This window comes from Cydia amplana, chromosome 18 (assembly GCF_948474715.1).
Source record: "Cydia amplana chromosome 18, ilCydAmpl1.1, whole genome shotgun sequence".
NCBI lineage: Eukaryota > Metazoa > Arthropoda > Insecta > Lepidoptera > Tortricidae > Cydia > Cydia amplana.
In genome coordinates this window covers 7,260,349-7,282,307 of record NC_086086.1, presented here as the reverse complement: position 1 = coordinate 7,282,307, position 21,959 = coordinate 7,260,349, and the positions used below count along the sequence as shown (strand labels likewise).

The 21,959-nt window shown below is 40.2% G+C and overlaps 1 protein-coding gene across 1 annotated transcript; it reads left to right on the top strand.

Annotated features, from left to right (window-relative positions):
• The first annotated feature begins 1,137 nt into the window (after positions 1-1,137).
• On the top strand, positions 1,138-21,936 carry LOC134656408 (protein ENL-like). Its single transcript, XM_063511935.1, has 3 exons — positions 1,138-1,395; positions 19,482-19,659; positions 21,286-21,936. The coding sequence occupies exons 1-3, from the start codon at positions 1,366-1,368 to the stop codon at positions 21,900-21,902; spliced, it is 825 nt and encodes a 274-aa protein (XP_063368005.1). The 5' UTR covers positions 1,138-1,365; the 3' UTR covers positions 21,903-21,936.
• The last annotated feature ends 23 nt before the right edge of the window (positions 21,937-21,959 follow it).

The window sequence follows — 21,959 nt, the reverse complement described above, 5'->3', positions numbered from 1 at the left end:
CTCTTCGATCAACACGGAAGGGATGCGGCATTCGCACTATTTCCCCTCTGCCTAGGTACAAGATCAACTGATCTAGCGCGGGTAATAAAACTAGTTGCGCTCGGATTTTTAACTAGACCGAGTCCAGACGCGCGAGTGAACACAGCAGCAGAAAAAATGCCTAATTGCTCGGTTTTCTGTTGTAAAAAGAGGTCGGGGACATCAAATTTACAAAAAGAAGGTGTTACATTTCACATGTAATATTTTTTTTACATGTCATACGTTTAATTACATTTAAACACAATTATTATATTTTAGTCTCATGTAATTGCTGGATTTATCGATTTTGCTCGCCCAGTACAAATTGCGGATCGGTCGAGCGATAAATCCGACTTCTCATCTCTCAGAAAACAATAAAATTCTTTGAAGAAAATGTGTTAGTGTGCGTGTTGTGACACTTGTGATTCGTCCGTACACAAAAACAGATCGAGGTGTGCAAGATTTGTCTGTGTAGGGTGTCATTTTCTATGTTTTGTGTCGTCATTACACATTGGATTTTGTACGTAAGTGTGTGAGAAGTGCGACTGTGTGCACGTTCCCCCCGCGAAAAATGGCAGAATGATTTGAATGTCAAGATATCGCTTGGGCCCTTCCGACCTGTCGGAAGCCCGTGTTGATCGAAGATTTCACTGATACAGTGTTAAATGTGTTAAAATATCAAAAAGTGTCGCCATCTACTCGAGACTAGGCCAAAGGTACCTATGGTGCAATATTTTCGAGTGATGGCGCCGTACTTTAGTGACCTCCTTCTTTTTCAACAACAGAAGAGAAAAGACAGCTCCTAAGCATTATCAAACAGGCAAATTATCATATCATTTCGAATTGGATATTTAAATTAAAAAGAAATATTAATTAAGTACCTAATTAATACAAAGTCAAAAAGGGGATTTATTTTAATTGTATTTAGTATTCGTTTTTAGTCTTAATTTAGTTAAATTAGTTTATTTCTTTATTAATGTACATTTACCTGTTAATTTATTTATTTAATAAACGATAAGTCAAAAGAATATAAAAGTTGCGCGTAACGGAACGTGAAACGTCAAGTTTTGGAGGGAGCACGTCTGCGTCACACTTGTCAATCTTGTCATGCGTCGGCGCATGTGACGTCACCCCCTCGCGCCCCGCCCCGCGCGGTCATTCAATGATTCAGTGATAAACACAACTCGAAGGCGCGTTCTCGTTCGTCGCCGTCGCTAGTCGCTCTGACCCGCTCCGATCCATGAGCTGATGAAGGCCGTGTAGTGACCAGTGAAGCCACGAGCATGACGGTGGCTTGCAGGCAACCATCGCCGCAGGGACAACGGCGGTTTTACCATATTCTAGAAAATGACTGAAGGTCGTCAACATGACAAGTCGGTGAGTATGAGTATTTATGCCAAAGCAAACTTCGGCGACAATACCGGCTCGCGTACGCGGTCCGTGACTGAGAATGTTACTTATGCTGACGATTAGTAATCTAGTTTTTCACTGTTGCTACATGACGAGTAGGTATTTATACCGGCTTTCCGCACGTGAACATGAACATCAACATGTGTTTGTAGGTACATTTTCCTTATCATTCTTATCAAATAAATGGAAATTACGGATTATGTCGACGTAGGTAGTTATAATGTTTAATGGTCGATTTCGCAAGCATATTCAATTATTCATGGACCAAGGACACTAAGAAACTAAAAATCCTACTATGATTGCTTTGACAACATGACTAATGACAAATAGGTAGGTATTCCCCATCCCATGTATGAACCAGTACCAATATAGGTACCGACTTTTTAATGTAGCATCTACGGCATATCATATTAATATTATACATTATAACATAACTTAGTAACTGAACTGACTCTTGGATTGTTAAATCGTAATAGGTACGTAACTATTTGGATCGCAGGTCAAGATGCTGGTTTATCAATGAGTAAGGCCACTTGACCTCCAATTTCAAACGGTTACTATTAGGGTTGCCAGATGGTCGGGATTTGGCGGGATTCTCCCGATTTTTAGCATGTGTTCCCGATTCCCGACCAAGTGCAAATTGTCCCGAAAAACAGGTTCGCGTTATAAAGGAATGATTTCAAGTTCTGAACTGTCGTCGAGCGAGCGCGCGGGGCGTGCATGGCGAGAGATAGTGCGGTGAGGGAGCGATGGTTTTTTTTTCCCGACTTAAGTCCCAAAATCCCGAAAATTTTATATTTTTTCCCGATAATAGCGCCTTTCGATCTGGCAACCCTAGTTACTATGGAACCAACCAAGGGTCAAAAATATCATACCCAATTCGTTTATGTGCCTACCTGCCTCGGCCTATTAGCCTAGCGGTAAAGCGTATGTCTTTCAAACCTGAGGTCGTGGGTTCAAAAGAGCTCTAATCAATAAGTTTCTTGGAACTTATTATGTAGGTATACGAGATATGATTTGATCTGGGGGCACGGCAGTGCCCCCGCCAAGTCGAGCGCGAAGCAAACACTGCCGTACCATCCTTTACTGGAACCATTTCGCCGCATTTTCAGGCCCCTATTTGAGAACCTCTGTATAAGACCAGAATGCAGAAATTTTCGTCATCCAATACTTACTATAATCACATACTTAAAATTCAAAATTTCAAGTCTGTAGGTCATTTAGTTCCAAAGTTAAGCGAAAGCAAAGTTTCACATTTATGACACTCACTCACTCACTCATGATCATCAGAGTAGAACTAGTACTTCCCATAAACTCAGAGAGAACTACAGAGTTAGGGTTTAATGGCCACATAACGGGAAAACCTAAAAATATTGCAATATCAGTCAGTTTTAAAGATCTAAGAACTGCATAAGTAAGTTTGTAATCCCATATAAATATATGATATTACAAAGTTACTGTTGCAGTTCCTACAAATAGTAGGTAAAGTAAAGGTACACTACGGTGTACGAGGTGAGTATGAATGAAGATATGTTTAGTTATGATATGTGTATACATAGTATGGGTATGAGTACCCGAAAAGAAGGACTGCCTACAAAAAGAGATGAGATCCCATCAAAAACATTACATGTAAAAAGGTGCAAGTCTCGCAACGCTTTTACTACAAAAAAGTTTTGAGATGTAATGTGAAACCAAGTCGGTTATTTAAATCAGTGCCAGGGGGTGTTAAAACCGTATCAATAAGATATCTTTAATTTGTAATACATATAATGACTTGGCAATCGCACATAATGCTTTACTCGTACCGTACTCGTGAATATGTGTAATGCTCAAACTGCAATTAGCGCTAATAGCGTTATGTTCAATTAGAATTATTTTTAATAGGTGACGATGATCCTTTTTTCATTATGCAGCCGTGCGATGGCCAAGTCATTATACGTATTACAAATTAAAGATATCTTATTGATACGGTTTTAACACCCCCTGGCACATTTAAATTCTGATAAAAAGACTTGGTTTCACATTACATCTCAAAATTTTTTTGTAGTAAAAGCGTTGCGAGACTTGCACCTTTTTACATGTAATGTTTTTGATGGGCTTGGTGTTTACCAGATGCTTTTCGGTGAAGGAAACCATTGAGGAAACCTACCTAATCCCAACAAGGTCTAATATAGTTTTTCCTGTGGGTTGAAACTTTAGATGGGATGGGAGACACTATATCGTAAAAACTAGTGCCTGGGGATTAGGTTGCGAAAGCGGAATCCGGCTTCCTTGAGGATGCAACCAGGAAAGCGGTAGTATGAGGAAAAGCAAATGATATAACAAGAATACCTAGAAATAAAGTAAAAACCGACCAAGTGCGAGTCGGACTCGCGCACGGAGGGTTCCGCACCATCAACAAAAAATAGAGCAAAACAAGCAAAAAAACGGTCACCCATCCAAGTACTGACCCCGCCCGACGTTGCTTAACTTCGGTCAAAAATCACGTTTGTTGTATGGGAGCCCCCACTTAAATCTTTATTTTATTCTGTTTTTAGTATTTGTTGTTATAGCGGCAACAGAAATACATCATCTGTGAAAATTTCAACTGTCTAGCTATCACGGTTCGTGAGATACAGCCTGGTGACAGACGGACGGACGGACAGCGGAGTCTTAGTAATAGGGTCCCGTTTTTACCCTTTGGGTACGGAACCCTAAAAACTATCAACACCGGATTTTCACCCACTGAAGGGTTCAACGGATCAAGCTAGGTATAAGGCCAAATGTTATCCACCCCCTTGCCTTGTACAGTCACCTGCAATAATATGTTACACAACGAAGGCCATAAGAGCGTGTCATATATTTTTGCGGCCTTCGAAGAGTAACATACTTATTATTGCAGGTGACTGTACAGTGTACCTACACATATGTGTATGTAATATCTGGGGGACTGGGCTTTGCTAGGAACTTGGAAAACATATAAAAACTCAAAAATGCGCGTTTTCCCAGAGCTATACCGATTTACCGATTTTTCGCCCCCGAAAACCCCCATATATGTACTAACCATAGAGTAGGTACAGGTACAGTCAAGTGTAGAAATAATATATGTGTACTATTATTATTATTATTGGGGGTGTTGTGGGACTTGTGGGCCACTTCGACCAAGCTGTGATCTATTGTGACGGCCCTTTAAAGTTAACTACTATAATGCCCATTGAATCCATCAGCCCTAGTAGCACGGTCGCATTTTTATCGTTTATCACCATGCCTGTCACGTTCTAACAAGTATGTAAGTGCGAAAGTGACGGGCATAGTGATAGTCGATAAATATGGAACCGTGCTGAGCCCGCTGGAAATTCCAGATTTTTTGGGCCGTAATGCTCTGTACCTCATAGGGTTCCAGTATGTGTCGCCCTAGGTAGGTACTTCTTTTGGACATTAGTGGTCCACATCCACATCAGGAACAGAGAATGTGCATAGCAGTCTCCTCTGAGTTCTGGCAGAACCTGCATGTCGCATCTTGTTTTTTCCCTATTTGGAACATGTGTTTGTTCAACTTGCAGTGTCCAGTCAAAATTCTAGTCACCGCGCAAGTCATTTTTGGGAGGTTACCAAACCGATCCCTCAGGATGGCTTTTCTATTGTTCATTTCCTCATTATCGGATCATTTCCTCAAAGTAGATACAAGAGCATACCTAACAAGTTAGTAGGCAATGTTATTGTAACACAATAGCTAGATTAGTAAGAAATCTAGCAACCCTAGCACGGGGAAGCACGTCCGATTCTAGGCTTATCTCATTCCACGAATTTTGAACCTGTAACGTGACCGAACAGGATTTTGCAAAAATCACGAAACAAAGGAAAATTACTTAGACTAGTTTCCGGCTACTTGGAAGCAGACGGTAATAGCCAAGGTAATTTTTAGGGTTCCGTAGTCAAATGGCAAAAAACGGAACCCTTATGGATTCGTCATGTCTGTCTGTCTGTCCGTCCGTATGTCACAACCACGTTTTTAATAATTCAAACTGGTATTCACGTAAATGGGCTCAACTGTACACACACTAGGGCGAGCGAAGCGAGCCCTATCACTATTCGACAAACTATGCATTCTTGTGGTACACTTTACGGAAAAACTACTGCACTGTTAGGTTTGAGATTTAACATAGTAATTTAAATTCATGTCTAGATGTGTTATCAAACATAAAAATATCATTTTATAAACCTAAAAAAATAAAATAATGAAATAACACTTTGTATTACTACTAGCGCCATCTGTTGGCAAAATAATGAATTAACATTCGTGCTAATTTTAATTATTTATTTCTCTAACAGATGGCGTTAGGTAGTAAATAAACAAATAAATATTCGACATTCTTATACAAATTGACTAAGCCCCAGAAAAGCTCAAGAAGGTTTGTGTTGTGGGTACTCAAACAACGATATCTATGTGGTGTTTTCAATTTCAATAATGTCGATGGCACTTACGCCATTAACAACGATGAATACAAAAGTGGGTTAACATTTTGGATTCAGACCCACCTCGCTTCGCTTGGTTTGATTCCCAATTTAGCAATTAAGTTTCTGTGAATACCTACTAGAATAATCAATCTTGCTGTATATTTGACGCAGTATTACATTACGGCTAGCCGTTTTCAAAAACAAGGGCGTTTTGAAATGCGGCGGTTTAACGATTAGCCGGATTGAATGCGGCTGAATGAGAATCCGCCGAAAATGCCGGAATGTATTCGGCGCCATACGTTCTTCAACATAGCTAGCCGTAATGTATTACAGCGAGTCATTAGCCGCCGCTTTGACAGTTTTTAGTTCCCATTTGTAGCACTCGTGGCGCTGCCTGACATAACAACAACAAACTATGAAAAACGCTGGGGTGTCCATCAAATCTGGAGTTCGTCGGACTGTTTCTTTTAAAAAAACATTTCCTCCGCAACTTAACTAGACGGAGCCCCGCGAAGCGGGGCTCCTATTTCTGAGCGGTTTGCCCTTCGGGCATCTGAAGCTACCTAACGAACCTAACCTACCTACCTATTGATTTAGTGAGACGTCCGTGAAAACATTACACTTTGGGGAAAAAGCGTAGGTAGGTAAGTAGGTTAGGTTCGTTAGGTAGCTTCAGATGCCCGAAGGGGAAACCGCCCAGAAATAGGAGCCCCGCAAAGCGGGGCTCCGTCTATTTACGAAATGTTTTGGAAAAGAAACACATGTAGTTCGGTGGGACCATGGTAAAAATAAATTAAATTGCAAATATTGTCAAACTCCGGTTACGTAGGTGACCGAAAGAACTGGTCACTCTACAATCTAAATAGTAGTACGATGCAGCTAAACGTAGGCCGCCTTATTGAAGAACGTATCGCAATGACAAACCGGCTACTCATCGAACCGCCGCATTTCAAAACGCCCCTGTTTTTGAAAACGGCTAGCCGTAATGTAATACGGCGGATTATACGATCTGACTACGACATATATTATTCACTGCGGAGGTCAATTCACTCGTATGTTTTGTGACGCTCATGAACTGATCAGTCATGTTGTGTTAGCAAACTTAAATCGGGTATTTTCAGTTCGAGAAACAGTTTTGGTGCCATTTATTTATTACGTAAGGCGATTTTGAGGTGAAGGAGGGTCAAACATATCTTATTTTTTCATTTTTTTCTTACTTGGGGGAGGGAGGGGGTTTTCATAGTTCTTACTCATTTTTTCCTTTAGATTCTTATGTAATATATGGTAATATAGGGGCGGGAGGGGGGGGTCCGCTTATTCTTATTATTTCTTACATAGGGGAGGGAGGGGGTCAAAAACTGGCAAAAATTGTCTTACGTAATTAATGAATGGCGCCTTTAGTGTTACTATTGCTTGGAACTGCTAAAATTATAAATAAAGTTTAGATCATATATTAGTACAAACTTCAGTGACATAGGGCCGATACACGACTACAACTTGTATGTAACTGCAACATATATAGACATACGCTGTTTTGGACTTCCGACTCGTCATGTGATCACTGGGTAGACCAGTTAAGTACCCAAGATAGCTGATGCTGAACCCTGACAGTACCTAGTGGAGCCATAGATGTAAGTAAAATGAGGTAGATATGGTACCAAGCGCACGATCGTGAGCCATTAAATATAGGTTACGAAACCTATATTTAGTTAGTCGTATGGGTGACGCCAACCTCTGTCAAGTTGTCAAAATCGTTGGATCAAATTTTAGTTTTGTCAACTATGAACGTCACACGTCTACATAAAGGTCATTGAGTGGAGCTCGGGTTTTATACCACAGCACACGCTGTTTTGGTCATGCAACTCGTCTTGAGTACTTAGGAAAGTAGTACCCAAGCCCAAGATAGAGCTGATGCTGAACCTTGGCTGTACCTAGTGGAACTCAGGTTTGGTGCAACACAGGGACACGCTGTCTTAGTCAATCGACACGTCTTTATGAGCACTCGGAAGAGCAATACCCAAGATAGAGCTGATGCTGAACCTTGGCTGTACCTAGTGGAACTCAGGTTTGATGCAACATAGCACACGCTGTTTTGGCCATCCGACTCGTCTCGATGAGCACTTAGGAGAGTAGTACCCAAGATAAAGCTGATGCTGAACCCTGGCTGTGCTTATTGGAACTCAGGTTTGGTGCAACGTAGGTACACGCTGTTTTGGTCATCTGACACGTCTTGATGAGCACTTAGAAGAGCAGTACCCAAGATAGAGCTGATGCTGAACCCTAGCTGTACCTAGTGGAACTGTGTGTGTGTTATTGTGTGGTGTGGACGCAAAAATTAAATTCAAGGACACTGGCTCGCTGACCCAACGTTATGTAGGAAAGCCAGTTGGCTTCCTTACAACAAGTACTGGACGACCGTGTAGGATGTAATGAGAGCTTATGAAATTGTATATTACGTGTGGATGATATTGGCAATTTGATTTTGTCGTCTGGACACGTTTTTAATGGACAAAGTAAAAGCTGTGACAGACAAGCGTACCGGACAGCAACCGGGGTCCGGTTAGTATATTTCTTTCTTGCTCTCACTTATAAAGCTGCGTTCTTAACGGACTTATTACGTACCCACTCGATCGAACATGAAACAAGCCTCGGATTGGATCAAAGTCGCGATCCGGTACGTTTAGGTAGAAAAACTCCGCGAGCCCTTACAAAGCTCTGCTTTTTGCTAGTTATAAACCATACAGGGTGGATTGTGACATTGCCTGTACATAAATGTTGTACAGTAAAATTTGCTGATTTTAATTTCCGACTGCGGTCGAGCTGTTGCTGTTGAATGCATTGCTGGTATGAAATTGATTGTGTGATTCGCTATCTTTATGGTCAGCACGTGTTAGCTGCACGAACATGTGACACCTAGCTGCCTTCACACGACGATTTCTATGCATATAATTACAAATAACAACAGGGTACGGCATGAATAAATACTTCATTATAAAACTCTGAAATACGTAAGCAGTTATTGGTATTATATGGTATAACGAATTGTGTTTGTAATGGCATAACTATAATAAATAAATTTATTTTAATATTAACTTACGGCATGGCAACAAAAGTTACAGTGGTCACAAACGATACTACCTGCCCTACAAGCGCTGGTGGCCTAGCGGTAAGAACAAGAACGTGTGACTCAATCCGGAGGTGGCGGGTTCAAAGTGTTCAAAGTTTCAAACAATGAGTTTTTCGGAACTTATGTACCTTCGAAATATCATTTGATATTTACGTTATCAGTCGCTTTTCGGTGAAGGAAAACATCGTGAGGAAACCGGACTAATTCCAATAAGGCCTAGTTTCCCCTCTGGGTTGGAAGGTCAGATGGTAATCGCTTTCGTAAAAACTAGTGCCTACGCCAATTCTTAGAGTTAGTTGTCCAGCGGACCCCAGGCTCCCATGAGCCGTGGCAAAATGCCGGGATAACGCGAGGAAGATGATCAAATAGGTAGAGTCATAGAAGGTAGGATCCTATAGAAGTCATTGACATAGATATCTAGGGACTGGCTTTACGGGCAATAATAATGAGGCATGAGAGGGGCCAGTACAGCGGTGTAAAATCGCTGGTCGCAACTAGTCACGTTAGACTGCACGATTGGCTGGAATTCGTGGGTAGCACCGCTGAACTAGTACGATGATTAGTGCCCCATTTAGGGTTGCCGGTTGGCGATATAATATAGTACGGTTGTACTATATTATATCGTATTGTACTATATTTTGGCTCTCTGTACTATATACTTTTGGAAAAATATACAGTACGCTATAATACTATATTTCCGATTAAACGTATGTTACACTTATGTTTAGTATTTTATCTAAAAGTACCATATTTTTTTGAAATGTACTATATTTTTGATGCCTTATTCTGGAAAATACTATCAAAAAATAGTTGGCAACCCTAGCCCCATTAGCCCGTCCTTAGATATTATACGTCAATGATAGAAGTGGTATGCGCGTGCCTCCGTGAGGTGAGGGACAAAACATACGCAATGCGACAGTATAATTGGTCGAATTTATTTGTTGCCCACCATAATCCATACTAATTTTTGGTGGGGAATAAAAAAAAAGTGAGACTGTGACAAGGACAAACAATAATAGCGCTTTCGCTGCTACTCCTACTGAAAGATACATAAGACTATCCCGTTCGGTCATTTCCTCCCACCCCTCATACCTGGTCCAGTTAAAATACGAGGTTCATGGGTAGAGTAATTACGCTAAGACCTGAACGCACGCGAGGCCATTCATACATTGCGCTACCTTTTTACACGACTGCCCAAACAAAAAGAGTGTATTATTTTTATCTTCTCTCGACAGTTTGAATTTCGACGTTGTCGACAGTCGCAAATTCAAACGGTATGTTTGACAAGTTTCAACCTATTCTTTTCAGTACTTAGTGCTTGGGTGTGTATGTGTTAGAAAGTGTTCCGGAACAAAGTTTTGTACGGAACACTAAAAAACAGGGTGGTACTTGAATTTCCAACGCAGGGTGCACAAGAAAATTGAACGACCACGTGACATGTCATTAAAACGTGTTTATTTGAACTCAGTTCTCAATAGCATGACGATTGATGATAAGTATCGCACATAGCACGTTGACCTTCCGTGATTGAAGGGCATTATAGCACTTACATATCTATTATCATTTCATACCTATTACTCTTATTGGACTTGTGCAGATGCCAGGAATGAATATACAAATATTTATTGCTTGCAGAGTGCATAGCCGTATAACGGGCTTTTCGTATTGTTGACGTTCCCGAACTTACTGATAATTTAGAGCCCCTGACCCCAGCATTAATAGCTAATTGAGGCTTGTAGCACATTCATGAATAACGCCATTAGAATCCGTAGAGAAGGCTGGTCTTTATGCCATATTATATATCTATCGTCTATCTATACATTGTACCATCAGCCACAAAAGGGCATGGCGACTTAATCAATGACCTCATTCATATTTCGCCATGCAATTTCGCAGCTCACTGTACATACAACAGTCTGGACCACTCTGGGGCCTTACCATGATGTCTTATAGCGATTCTGTTTAGGACCTAAACTGAACTGCTGAGGGACGGAGTTATGCGACGTATGTAGCAGAATCGCAATAAGACATCATGGTAAGGCTCCTGAAGAACATGTTGAATCGGTGCCATCGTCCCGATTTTACTACCCATATTACCCTGAATTTGCTATTAGAGGCAGGTGGGACAGCGGACAGTCCGCTTGTGGAACAGATGACGAAGAGACGAGGGCCTCGCAAAAATCTGCCGCAATACATGAGTCCGCCGGATGAGAGCGGCAAGGGACTTATTGTAGGGACTGGCGATCATCGAAGGGACCCTAGGTAATCTAGGCATGTCCAGCAGTGCAGTGGTCGTCTAATGGTAATATGATGTTACGTTACGGCTCTTGTAGTTATTACAACACAGGCCCTTATTATTCGAGCTACCTAGTGAGGTAGCTCGAATAATAAGGGCCTGGCCTAAATATCGACTGACAAGTTCGATTTTTGAAAAAGGTGTTTATTTTTTCGATGACGAATGTACAAGAATTTTAGGTGGGTAAATGTAAACAGTGTCCTCAGCCTCACCGTAATATACATATGCTGGTCCTTCTGAGGCGATTGCTCGCCTATGCAATAGGCAGTAAACATATGAAATAACAGCCAGTACTTGTACCAGTAAGTATTAGGTATAGTTATAGTTGAGTTATAGTAATATAATGTTTATTGGTTGTTCATCTTAGTGATGGGTAGGACATCAATTTAAAATGAGTTTGTATGAGTACCTCATTTTCTAAAATGAGGTGTTACAATGTCTTACTTCAAATGAGGTGAGGTACTAGCATATTTTCAGCGTCAACTATTCCATTAATTCCAACAGCGACAATTTTTAGGGTTCCGTAGCCAAATGGCAAAAAACGGAACCCTTATAGATTCGTCATGTCTGTCTGTCTGTCCGTCTGTCCGTCTGTCCGTCTGTCCGTCCGTATGTCACAGCCACTTTTCTCCGAAACTATAAGAACTATACTCTTCAAACTTGGTAAGTAGATGTATTCTGTGAACCGCATTAAGATTTTCACACAAAAATAGAAAAAAAACAAAAAATTTTTGGGGTTCCCCATACTTCGAACTGAAACTCAAAAAATTTTTTTTTATCAAACCCATACGTGTGGGGTATCTATGGATAGGTCTTCAAAAATGATATTGAGGTTTCTAATATCATTTTTTTCTAAACTGAATAGTTTGCGCGAGAGACACTTCCAAAGTGGTAAAATGTGTGTCCCCCCCCCTGTAACTTCTAAAATAAGAGAATGATAAAACTAAAAAAAATATATGATGTAGATTACCATGTAAACTTCCACCGAAAATTGGTTTGAGCGAGATCTAGTAAGTAGTTTTTTTTTATACGTCATAAATCGCCTAAATACGGAACCCTTCATGGGCGAGTCCGACTCGCACTTGGCCGCTTTTTTTAAGATGTATGAAAGCTTGCAGCGCTTACGCTTGTTGTCTTTAATGTGTTGTAATTGTTAACGCTTAACGTATTTTCGGTGGTGACGCGAAGCGATATTGAAGTACGTCACGTGTCGGTCTCACTCCCTCTTTGGGTATTTCTAATTCATTGTTTCATTCTGAAAGGATTTTTGAGGGGTTCATGTCACAGAGAGGCGGTGAGTGGTACAAACTCAACGCATTTCTCGGTGGACCTTTTGTCGTTGCCATAAGGTTTGTAGTTCGGCAGTTGACAGTGTGGATCATTACTCGTTTCTTCATTTGAGACATTTGAGTTTTGAGTGTCGGCGAGCAGGCGAGCACCTAGCGCCTCGCGCGATACAGGGACTCTGTTGCGAGTTGTGAGGAGTGTATGAGTTTTGAGGGTCGCGAGACTCGCGAGTGAATTTGAACGGATGATTTGTGTGGCAAGAGGTGTTTGTGATGCGCGCGAGTATTTACTAAAATAAATAAATAATAATAAATAGTAAATGAGTAAAATGAATAGAGGAGTGAAGTAAGACATTTTTGCGGTACGAAGTACTGCAACAAATTAACAAAATGAGTGGTACAAATGAGGTGCCTCACGAGTGAGCGACTCAACACTATTCATCTCAATTTTCAATCTTAAAGTGTGAGTACAACGGTCAATCCTTTGGGATGTTGAGACTTTCTTTGAGTGTTCTTCTTATCTTCTTAAAGCTGCCGTAACAATAGTTGCTGCAAAATAAACGCTACAAAATAATATACATGGTTCACGAACAATCATGCTAATTTTAATCGATGATCCCGTCCCGTTGTCTTCTAGTTTCATTTCATTTCATTTATTGAATGCCAACCATGGTATTACAAGGTGCTTAGTGCTTACATATTATAATTAAAGTACAGCATGGACCCTGCTAGGGCGTGACAAATCTTAAAATATAACTTAACAAGTTAACATAGGGAAAAGTTGACGTTAAAAAATACCAACATAATTTAGGTACATACTATGGAACGACGTGACGTTTAATTTTAAAGATATTATTACTTATTTTTTTATCATTAACTAGTCTCAAAACTGTTTTATTTGGTGAATAAATTACAAAATAATATGTCCAACCTGAATCGGTCCGATTATTCGGGGCCACCCTGTATAGGTATGTATATCGATACTAAGCGCCACTTGCACCATTCCAACGAACCCGGGGTTAACCCGTGAAACCTGGAGTTACCATGGTTACCAGTACAATTTAATTGACACTGGGTTAACGGTTTAACCCCGGGTTAGTGGGATGATGCAAGTGGCCCTAAAAAGCTTAGCACGAGCGTGCGATAGAGATAGCAAAGGGCGGGTGAATGTACGGTATTTCTTTCTCTTTCATTTCTTTATTATTATTGTATTTGGGCGTTTTCTAAAATAAATATTGAAAACCCGATTCTCACAGATCCTGGTGTTCTGGTGGTGTTGGGTTCTTTCAACTCAGAATCACTAGCATATTCAATCCTGATGATAAAAAAACTTGTCCCAAAAATTTGTATGAAAAATGTACATTCCACTACGTCACGTCCATACAAGTGAAAAATTTTCTCATAATAAAACGTGACGTAATGGAATGGACATTTTGGGACATCATTTTTAATGGAAGGATGGAGAATGCTGTCGATTCTGAGTAGAATGAGCCCAAGAATGTCCAGATTTGAAAGAATCAGGTTTTCGATATTTATTTTAGAAAACGCGGCTATTATAAATCTTAAACGTCTTGTTTCTTAAAACCTAGTAAACATCACAGTAATTTTTATTTATGTTTATTACAAACAAACCATTACCTTTATCGAACTCGCGGTGCATTAAAAACTGGAAATATTAATTTATCATACATACCTACAGATCGTAAATAATTTTTCATTGGCATGAAATTGCCTAGGTAGCTACGAGTAAAGCCCTTGCTACACGGTCGCCGACAAGCCCCTCAGACCGCGTGGCCTTGGTCTGGACGGACCGTGTAGACAGTTGTTTCCAACAAAATTTGACCAAAACTGACCAAGGTCAGACCAAGGACAGACGGTTAGAAGGCTTGTTGGCGACCGTGTAGCAAGGGCTTTAGTATCGTTGTTTGCTTGGCTCTGTAATAATAATAACAGTCATTATTAAAATGATATTTGAATAGGTTTAGTTTTGAAGGACACGTCAGTAACATCAGTATCGAGTGACCTGTGGCAGGCGTGTCTGACTCCGCGATTTCGTCGCTTTGCTACAGGTAGCTAAAAGTACATCCGTTCGACCCCAATTTTGGGGAAAGCCATAGCCGCGCGTGGCGCTGTCGCCACCTAGCGGCCATATCTGTGCTGATCGTAACAGAAGCGTTTTGTTAGAGAGTGAGTCTTCTGTACCTAGTACTATTATTTATTCTGTGCCTGTGGGTGTTATACAACATGGAAAGTGATCTAAAAGTGAGTAAAAGTACCTATAATTTGCATGTGCAATAGAGGTGATAGGTAGGTATGTAAAATAAATACACACTTTAAGTTAAAATTAATGTGGATTTCGCTTAAAACGCGTATTAGTCCGCAATTATGTTATTTTTTGACGTGAAGCATGAAAGATAAACGCCCAATCAGTCTTAAGAACTTTGTTGCTTATTTATTTTTAACCGACTTCAAAAAACGAAGGAGATTTTCAAATATGGAATAGTTATTTACGATACAAGTGCGGAAAAGAGGAAACTCGAAACGAGTGGCGATAAATTAAAACACGACAGAAGGGAGTGTTTTAAATCGACACGAGTTGCGAATTACCTATTCGCACGCGTATCGTACAACGTTTTACAGTACATATGCCCCTTTAAATATTTGACATAGCAACGAAAACTTATTTACGCTTTATTTCCCGCAGGAAAGTAACACCATATGTACTGTAATAGTTATTTTCGATACAAGTGCGAAAAAGAGGAAATTCGAAACGAGTGGCGATAAATTAAAACAGGACCGAAGTGAGTGTTTTTAATAATAATAATAAAATTCTTTATTTCAGACTTTTGTCCATAAGTATTACATACCTACTACACAAAACTTACACAGCTATGTTAGTAACACAAAACACTTAATAAAATAATATAAATACTTACAGCTATGTTAGTAACACAAAACACATAATAAAAATAATATAAACATTAAACTACAGCCCTTACATATACTTATAAATATTACATCTGGTTTTTAATCGACACGAGTTGCGAATTACCTATTCGCACGTGTATCGAACAACGTTTTACAGTACATATGGCACTTTAAAATTTCGACATCGCACGAAAAGTGCTATTTTACGCACTAGTGTGGAAAAGTAGGCATATGTACTGTAATAATCTTTTTTTTATTCATTAGTAATTATCGAGTTTGTCCATACGCTTGGCAACGACTTCAGTTGCTAAGTATATAAAAGGGAACCAATATTATATTATGTACCTACCTATATTATATTTTATCCAAGATTAAAGTCGGTTTTTCTTTTTTTTTAAGGTTAAAGATAGATACATGCTATGATAGAAGATACATGCTACAACGCCTACAACTAGAGGGTAATTTGTGTATATATCGGGTGTTGCCTGTAACACGAGCAAATAATTAAAACATAGATTATACTCCTCAAACTATAAAAGTATTGATTAAACTTTTAAAAAATATGAATCCTTTAGACTTCCTGTTTTTCATACAAAATAAATATTGCCTTCCATGTACGCTGACATCAGTGTGTTTGACGTTGCTTGTCAGGCTTTAAACATACCAAAAATTGCAATAATTACATTGCGTCTTAAACTTTAAAGTGTAATGAAAATCAAAACATAAGTTATTTTTAAAAGTTTTACCTACCCCTCCTACTCCTTTTTTGTTAGGGTTCCGTAGCCAAATGGCAAAAAACGGAACCCTTATAAATTCGTCATGTCTGTCTGTCTGTCTGTCTGTCCGTCTGTCTGTCCGTCCGTATGTCACAGCCACTTTTCTCCGAAACTACAAGAACTATACTGTTGAAACTTGGTAAGTAGATGTATTCTGTGAACCGCATTAAGATTTTCACACAAAAATAAAAAAAAAAAACAATACATTTTTGGGGTTCCCCATACTTCGAACTGAAACTCACAAATTTTTTTTTCATCAAACCCATACGTGTGGGGTATCTATGGATAGGTCTTCAAAAATGATATTGAGGGTTCTAATATCATTTTTTTCTAAACTGAATAGTTTGCGCGAGAGACACTTCCAAAGTGGTAAAATGTGTGTCCCCCCCCCCCCCCTGTAACTTCTAAAATAAGAGAATGATAAAACTAAAAAAAATATATGATGTACATTACCATGTAAACTTCCACCGAAAATTGGTTTGAACGAGATCTAGTAAGTAGTTTTTTTTTTATACGTCATAAATCGCCTAAATACGGAACCCTTCATGGGCGAGTCCGACTCGCACTTGGCCGCTTTTTTAATTTATTGCTCCTATTACAGGAAACATCCTGTATAATATATAACTTTTATGGTAGGTAGTTATGAAGCGTTGTTTGATCCGCTACTTTTGATGCTGGCTGTATTTCTGGAATATGACGCTCGTTGCTGATCGAGCAAACTCATTCATCACTGAAACAATAAAATATTAAATTACAATCAAACGGTTTGCCACAATATGCCAATAACTAACCTAGTTTCGTAAGCGATTTGAAGACCAACAAACAACTATGGTAGGTAGGTAGGTACGTACCTATGAAAACTATTTTAAAATTATGTAAAGTTAACTGGCTGAAATAGCTTGGCTGATTGTAAAAAAACCATAAATAAAAAACAAATATACATTATGTCGTAAAACTGCATGTACATGTATTCAAAGCATGTATTTATTGCGATGTGTCCAGATTTGTTCTCTGATCAGTGAGTTCCGGGATAACATAGTAAGTACCTAGTGTACCCACCTACATTTTTAGGTTTCTGTTCTGTGCAAAAAATCACTCTGGCGGACATAGTGTTTTTTTTGCCTGAAAATAAATTTAAATAAAATACAGGTATATACTCGTAATAAAAGCAACAATCAAATAGGTAGGTTAGATATGGGTAGTAAAATAACTGCTAGCAAACTACTTTATGTAATATAAACGCCTTTAAGTTACCTATAATTCGTACTAAGCCGTGTGTGTCGCCAATTACTTATTTGCAAATTTGCGAAACCCCGTGAGTCGCGAAAGGTTGTGCATTGTCTCAAATCAAGGAAGTACTTAGCGACCTCCGTACCTAAACACACTAAGAATGCTTTGGCCTTGGCCTTTCAAGATTCCATCGTAATTTAACTCGTAACGAGAATTAGATAAAGTGAACTACAGGGGCCCGTTTCTCTAAAGCTTGTAACTTGTAATACAAGTGGAAGTCCCTTTCTAACAAAAGCTGTCAAAAAGTGACATCCGCTTGTATTACAAGTTACAAACTTTTGAGAAACGGGCCCCAGATCACCCGAATTACAACTATTACAAGGAGCTAAAAGACAACTCCTAAACTAAGTAGGTACCTTACCTAGTAGCTACAAAATAGGTTCACCTATGCTCTAAATTTCATTAAAATGTAGCGTAGTTTTCGAACCAAATGGGCGTGAAATACGCACAGACGGGCATGAATCCGTGCCTACTCTTTTCATCATTGAATTGATCTGGTATCCGGCAACGCACTTACAACCCTTCTCGTGTTGGGTGTCCATGGGCGGCGGTAATCGCTTACCATCAGGTCCGTCAGCTCGTTTGCCTCCTATATCATAAAAAAATATCTCAATTATTTTCGATGCTTGCTTTAAAATCATTATTATTATACCTATCTACTCATTCGCTGTTTAACATAAACTAATATCCAGTAAAAGCGGTATTTTCCTTTAGTACCTGCACATGTAAACTGTTCAAACATTATGCAACGGCAAGTGACGTGGGGTAGAATAGAGCCGCTCTTTTAATTACATAAAACATAATTATATATTTTTATTAAACCTACGACAAAATAAAGTTCCCAAATATAAAATAAGCAGGTAGTACGGTTGTTTTTAGGGTTCCGTACCCAAAGGGTAAAATCGGGAAGACTCCGCTGTCCGTCTGTCTGTCTGTCACCACTGTATCTCATGAACCGTGATTGATAGACAGTTGAAATTTTCACAGATTATGTTTTTCTGTTCCTGCTATAACAACAAATATACTAAAAACAGAATAAAATAAATATTAAAGTGGGGCTCCCATACAACAAACGTGATTTTTTTGTCGTTTTTTTGCGTAATGGTACGGCACCCTTCGTGCGCGAGTCCGTCTCGCACTTGGCCGGTTTTTAGGGTTCCGTAGCCAAATGGCAAAAAACGGAACCCTTATAGATTCGTCATGTCTGTCTGCCTGTCCGTCTGTCTGTCCGTCCGTATGTCACAGCCACTTTTCTCCGAAACTATAAGAACTATACTGTTGAAACTTGGTAAGTAGATGTATTCTGTGAACCGCATTAAGATTTTCATACAAAAATAGAAAAAAAAACATAAATTTTTGGGGTTCCCCATACTTCGAACTGAAACTCAAAAATTTTTTTTCATCAAACCCATACGTGTGGGGTATCTATGGATAGGTCTTCAAAAATGATATTGAGGTTTCTAATATCATTTTTTTCTAAACTGAATAGTTTGCGCGAGAGACACTTCCAAAGTGGTAAAATGTGTGTCCCCCCCCCTGTAACTTCTAAAATAAGAGAATGATAAAACTAAAAAAAATATATGATGTACATTACCATGTAAACTTCCACCGAAAATTGGTTTGAACGAGATCTAGTAAGTAGGTTTTTTTTAATACGTCATAAATCGCCTAAATACGGAACCCTTCATGGGCGAGTCCGACTCGCACTTGGCCGGTTTTTAATTTTTTTTATGGCGACGCCATGGGAGCTTGTGAGGTCTACAGCTCACAGAGCCACTAGTTTCGTTTTTTCTCTATAATCTTATGTTGTGTAGCTGTAGGTACTATTTTAGTCTACAAGCTATTACTACTAAAAGGCCTACTTGCCAAAATAAAAAATCGAATATTAAAATAAACCCTTTTTCTCATTACAGATGTGCATACGCATCTGGTTGGAGGTGGGTCACGCGTGCGAGCCGCGGCACTCGTCATCCGGCCGCGCCGACTGGCGGGTGTGGGTCCGCGGCGTGGCCGGCGCTGACATCAGCAACTTCGTGCACAAGGTGGTCTTCCACTTGCATCCGGCCACGGAGTTCGTCTATCCTAAGAGAGGTGAGTGTCCTGATCAGGGATGTTGCGGATGCAGATTTCTTGACATCCGCGGACGCGGATGCGGATATTTAAAGGCTCACATCCGCGGATGCGGATGTCAAGATTAGGTACATAGAAAACGTCAAATATTACATTTTTAGTATTTTTTTATTAAAAATAAAACGAAACGTTTAGTATTTGTGCAAGAATATAGGTGCGTTATATTTAATAAACAGTAACTTGGCCGACTTTTCTGGATCTAGACGATTTTGTTATAGGTAATGAGTGTAATGACGAAATTACCTAGCACTTACGCCGCCGCTAAGTTGTTCCTGTACCGACTTTTTCGACATCCGTATCCGCATAAGCTCCGCCTCGATTTTATGCGGATGCGGATGTTGAAAATAATGCGGAAGTTCCGCGGTTGCGGACGCGGATGCGGATGTTCGCAACATCCCTGGTCCTGATCCAGGATAAAGGTAGCCGACTGGCGGATATGGGTCCGCGGCGTGGCCGGAGCCGCCATTACCAACTTCGTACACAAGGTGGTCCTCGGAAGGATTCTATGGATGAATGTCGTGAGCCTAGCTGAGGATAGGTCATCAGCAACCTCGTGTATATTAGTCTTCTACCAGCACCCGCCCACGGAGTGCGTTTAACCTAATCCAATGGCTCCTCTACACGATGCCCCATAATACTGGCCCACTAAGATGGGCCAGCGTGTAGAGAGGGTAGTGGTGTCGAATGGCTTATGGTGCGGCGGGATGGCGATGGGATGGCCGCAATGTCGGTTTTTCGGCCACACATCAAAGGGAGTGGGCCAGCGATGGCGCGTACGCATCTACAAGTGACCCATTGACCCATTCCATAGTGCGTGCTCTCAACCATCGCGCTGGTCTAGCGCTGGGCCATCGTGTAGCTGTAGAGGAGCCATAAAGAGAGTAATATTGAAGCCATAAGGCTAATGGTCTTGGTCACGGCATCAAAATGTAACTTATACCTCGGACGGGTAAAGAATAAGACATGGGGAGTTCTCGTATAATTGCGCTTCTTAATTATTTATATTTACAAAACCAGCGTAGAAAAACAAGCTACAATAAACACTTGTCATAATAAAAACATCCTTGTCAGGTATTACAAAATTTTGCCATCAAAAAATTATAGTTGAATTGAATGTTTAATCCAATTACTGTGCTGATAATCTAAACTAGCTGTATATATTTACATTTTAAGATAGTGCTCTATAGAAAAAGCTATCCAAATAAATTGCAGCGTGCCCAATTGGTATGTTTAAAATGCGCCGTCACGTGACAGAAACAAATAGAGACGGATTACTGTTGAGATAGCTTTTTATGAACACTTTTTATATAGGTACCGGGAACACCGAAAACTAATAATTTTTCCGTTCCTTTAAATAAACATCAACATTATATTTGTATGTGTAATGCTTATGCAAAGAAGCAACCGTCTGAGTAATCTTTAATGATATAAACATGTTTAACGGCCCATAATGTCCTATCACCTTTATCATACACATTAAGCACGGCTTTACTCGCAGCCGGATGCCTACAGTATTGTTTTCTGTAGGTATAACGTGAGATAATTACTATTTATATTAAATTACATCGCTACTTTTCGTATTTGCAGTTCTCCAAGAGCCGCCATATGAGATTCAAGAGTCTGGCTGCGCGTCTATCGAAATTCCTATCCACGTGTACCTGAAATACAGCGCCAAGCCGAAGAGGATACGGCTTAAATATAGTCTACTGATAGATAACAGCGCACCGAGCAGCTCGGAGTCCCGGTGTATCTACTACGACTTCGGGAACCCGTCCGAGCAGCTCCGACAGTGTCTGATGAGGGCTGGAGGCGAGGTCATCGCCAGAACAGGCGCGTTAACACACCCCGGCAGCTTGCTGGTAGTCCTCTCTGACAGCGGCGAAGAGCGGCCACGCCACAGCAAACAAAAGAAGTACGAATTCGTCGAACCCATTCAGACCAAAGAGCATTACGAGAAGAAAGTTTACGACCGCTCCAAGTGCGAATCGCCGGTGGATTTCAGGAGTTTGCTGAGACAGGTGTCGATGACAGAGGACGAGATAAAGCACGTGTCGCAGCTGTATTTATCGTACAGTAGTTATGAGAAGTCCGGTGACGCGCTGCCGCTGCCGCCGCTATCGGATCCGATTTATCAGGTACCCGAGTTGCCGGCGTCGCTACGCCGTGCGCTTACCAGCGTAGAGGCCGACTATGCGATGCAGTGACCCCTTAAGCTCTGTATTCACAGACTTGCAAGAGCGGAAAAGAGCGTTTTCCAAAAA